General features: G+C 38.8%; 1 protein-coding gene across 1 annotated transcript; it reads right to left on the reverse strand.

Moving 5' to 3' along the window:
• Positions 1–768: 768 nt before the first annotated feature.
• LOC107614284 (UPF0481 protein At3g47200-like) lies at positions 769–2,553 on the reverse strand. Its single transcript, XM_016316507.3, has one exon. The coding sequence runs from the start codon at positions 2,396–2,398 to the stop codon at positions 1,139–1,141; it is 1,260 nt and encodes a 419-aa protein (XP_016171993.1). The 5' UTR covers positions 2,399–2,553; the 3' UTR covers positions 769–1,138.
• Between the last annotated feature and the right edge of the window lie 203 nt (positions 2,554–2,756).

Genomic DNA, 2,756 nt, shown 5'->3' on the forward strand with positions numbered 1-2,756 from the left:
TGGCCAATGAGTTGCTGCATGCACAAGGCAGGATTCGAACCCCCAACACTTGCTTAAGTGAACTAGTGAGCTAAGTCAACTAACTACTAGACCAACCGAATGAGCTTGTATCTTTTCATGTTTTGCAGCCTGAGACAGTTACACATTAGAAAATTTAAGTATCCATACTTTTATATATAACTGGATATGCTACTTGAATTCGAAACATCATAGTTAGAGTGTCAGGTATTTACTATTTTGACTTATATTTGTTATGTTCATATATATTTAATAAATAAAAGGGTGGATTAAGCATGTTACTGCTCATTAACAATATAACATGATCAAATGTATAGATTTCTATTTATGTTACCAAACAACCTGGGATCGCCATGGTAAATGCAGCATTCAATGGTCACGGGTGATTTCAATCACAACTTGATTGTGGTTCATTACCATGGTCGAACAGAGGAGACAGAGAAATAAGATGTGTATATATATAAAATAAAGAAATGAATAAAGCTATGGAAGTATTCTTGTGGAGGAGACTTTTGTGACGGTTAACATTACTTTATTCCTTTTCTCGAAATTTAAATTTCAAGTCTTTTCTTATAGAAGCAATATGAAACATTCTAGAACTAGATCCAGTAGTGAATTCTTGTTCAGTTCTTGCATCAGTCACTTTGCTCAGTAACTACCACTAAAGAAAAAGATGGGAAAACGGTTGAAATTCGATCACACCGTAGCCTTGGAGACTCTTTGCAAAGTTGATAGTAATGCACACCGAAATTCACATGAATAATATTTTTTTCAAACACCATTTAACTGTTCTGCAACAGAATCATCATCCACTACTCAACTCTCCAGTATTTCCTTATCAACTAGCACATACACATCACTATATACAACACTACCCCTATGCCATGTTCTATTCTATTCCACTTCTTGCCATGCTTCTATTCCATTATGAGGGTTTTCTTTTTGTTGTGCTTACAAAGTTCATCACTCCAATGATCAAAACAAGCACAAATCTAGTGCCAAATCAAAGTGAAATCATGCTCCATGCAAATAAGAAATTAATTATAAGGCTTAAACTGAATGCAAAAGCAAGGTTCAAGTACATGGGTGATTGTGTCACCAGAATCCAATTGTTTTGGTTTTATTTCGGCACAACCTGTAAGATAGAACAAACTGTTTGAATCAAAGAGAGGATTAGGAGTAAGAATCCAGCAATGGATGCAGCAGCTTGCCATGGAGTCCTGCCATAATCGCGCCACAAGGTAGCTTTCAATTTATGCAAAGGATCTATGCAGAAAAGATCCAAGTCTCTGCAAAGTGTATAGTAATGCTCACTGAAATTCACATGAGTAATGTTCTTCCAAAGACCATTGAACAAACTGGCAACAGAATCAGCATCCCCTAACCAATTCACCAATATTCCCTTTTTAACCAGCACATCCACATCCCTACTAGTGTTTATAAGGAAGTCCAAGACAGCAATATAGTCGGTGAAGTAGGCCTCGTCCGGGTAGTGACACTGCTCCAATGCCATCATGTTGCGAAACAATGTCTCGGTCCAATCCTCCACTCTCAACATAGGGATCTCAAGAACCTTCTTCCCGGAGAATCTCAAGTCCATTGCGCAATTGCTCTTAGTGTTCACATCAAATTTAACTCCTGCATCAACCAACTCGGTAGCACTCTTAAGCTGTATCATAGATTCATTAGTCCTACCCTTGGTGAAAGGTAATGATTCCAAAGGCTTCAAGTAAAATACTCTAAGCAGATCAGTGAAGTGTTCTATCTTAACATTAGGAGGAGTCAAATTAGAGCTATTGTAGTACCCGAAATAGTCAAAGGTAAGATCAAGAAATGAATGGACCTTACCAACACCAGAATGATTGAAAAGGTCCTCAAGAATTGAGAAAGGAATCTGATTTTCAAGCAACAACAAATCCAATCTTATGTTGGTTGTCAACCAAGGTTTCCACAAAAGGGTATCATCCTTTGACCAATCCCCATAAAAGTGCCTCCAGAAAAGTTCAAATATGAAAGTACAATCAACAAGCACTACTTTGACAAGTTTCTCAGGTGACAAGGGAATAATATCGGAGTAACAACGCCGGATGTCGGGTTCGGCCTGCTCAATGCGGCTGACAAAACTGTCCAAATCGAGAGTTGTGCCGCCGGCTCGCTGGAGGAACTCGTTGCAGTATATAAGCTTGTGTCTCTCCATGTTTTGCAGCCTGGTGCTGCCATGGTGGAAGGGTCCAATGGAAACAACCTTTGGGGTGTATGCATCATGGTTGAGCCTGCGGATATCAAAGGGCACCTTGTAAATGCAACATTCGGTGGTCAATGGTGGCTCTGCACCCTGCAGCATCCTCCTAATATCATTCATAACATGATTGTGGTCCATGCTATTCAACTAAGGCAAATCGAGAACTTGAAAGTGGAAAAAAGAGTGAAGAAGCAAACAATTAGAAAATGAAAAGAGCTGTGCAGGTGAGTCCATTGACCAGACCAATAAGTTTTGGGGTCGAAGAAAAGACAGCTTAGTTTTCAATCTTCATCCTCTTCTGGTGGTGTTGCGTGTGGGGTCTCTCTAATGGGGTAGTATGGGAAGCACACCAACAACTTCTAAGGAAGTTTCATCACACTATTATGATTGATTCCATGTTTGACTGAAATTGTTATTTGAGGTTTTATTAGTTCTAAGTAGTACTTAAATGAAACCATCAATATTATCTGAATATTGCAGTTTGATTTTGTCATGT

This window comes from Arachis ipaensis, chromosome B8 (genome assembly GCF_059453495.1).
Source record: "Arachis ipaensis isolate K30076 ecotype BB chromosome B8, ASM5945349v1, whole genome shotgun sequence".
NCBI classification, from domain to species: domain Eukaryota; kingdom Viridiplantae; phylum Streptophyta; class Magnoliopsida; order Fabales; family Fabaceae; genus Arachis; species Arachis ipaensis.

Excerpts from the sequence above, each read along its gene's own strand:
- LOC107614284 (XM_016316507.3), bottom strand. The coding sequence starts at position 2,398 with ATGGACCACAATCATGTTATGAATGATATTAGGAGGATGCTGCAGGGT.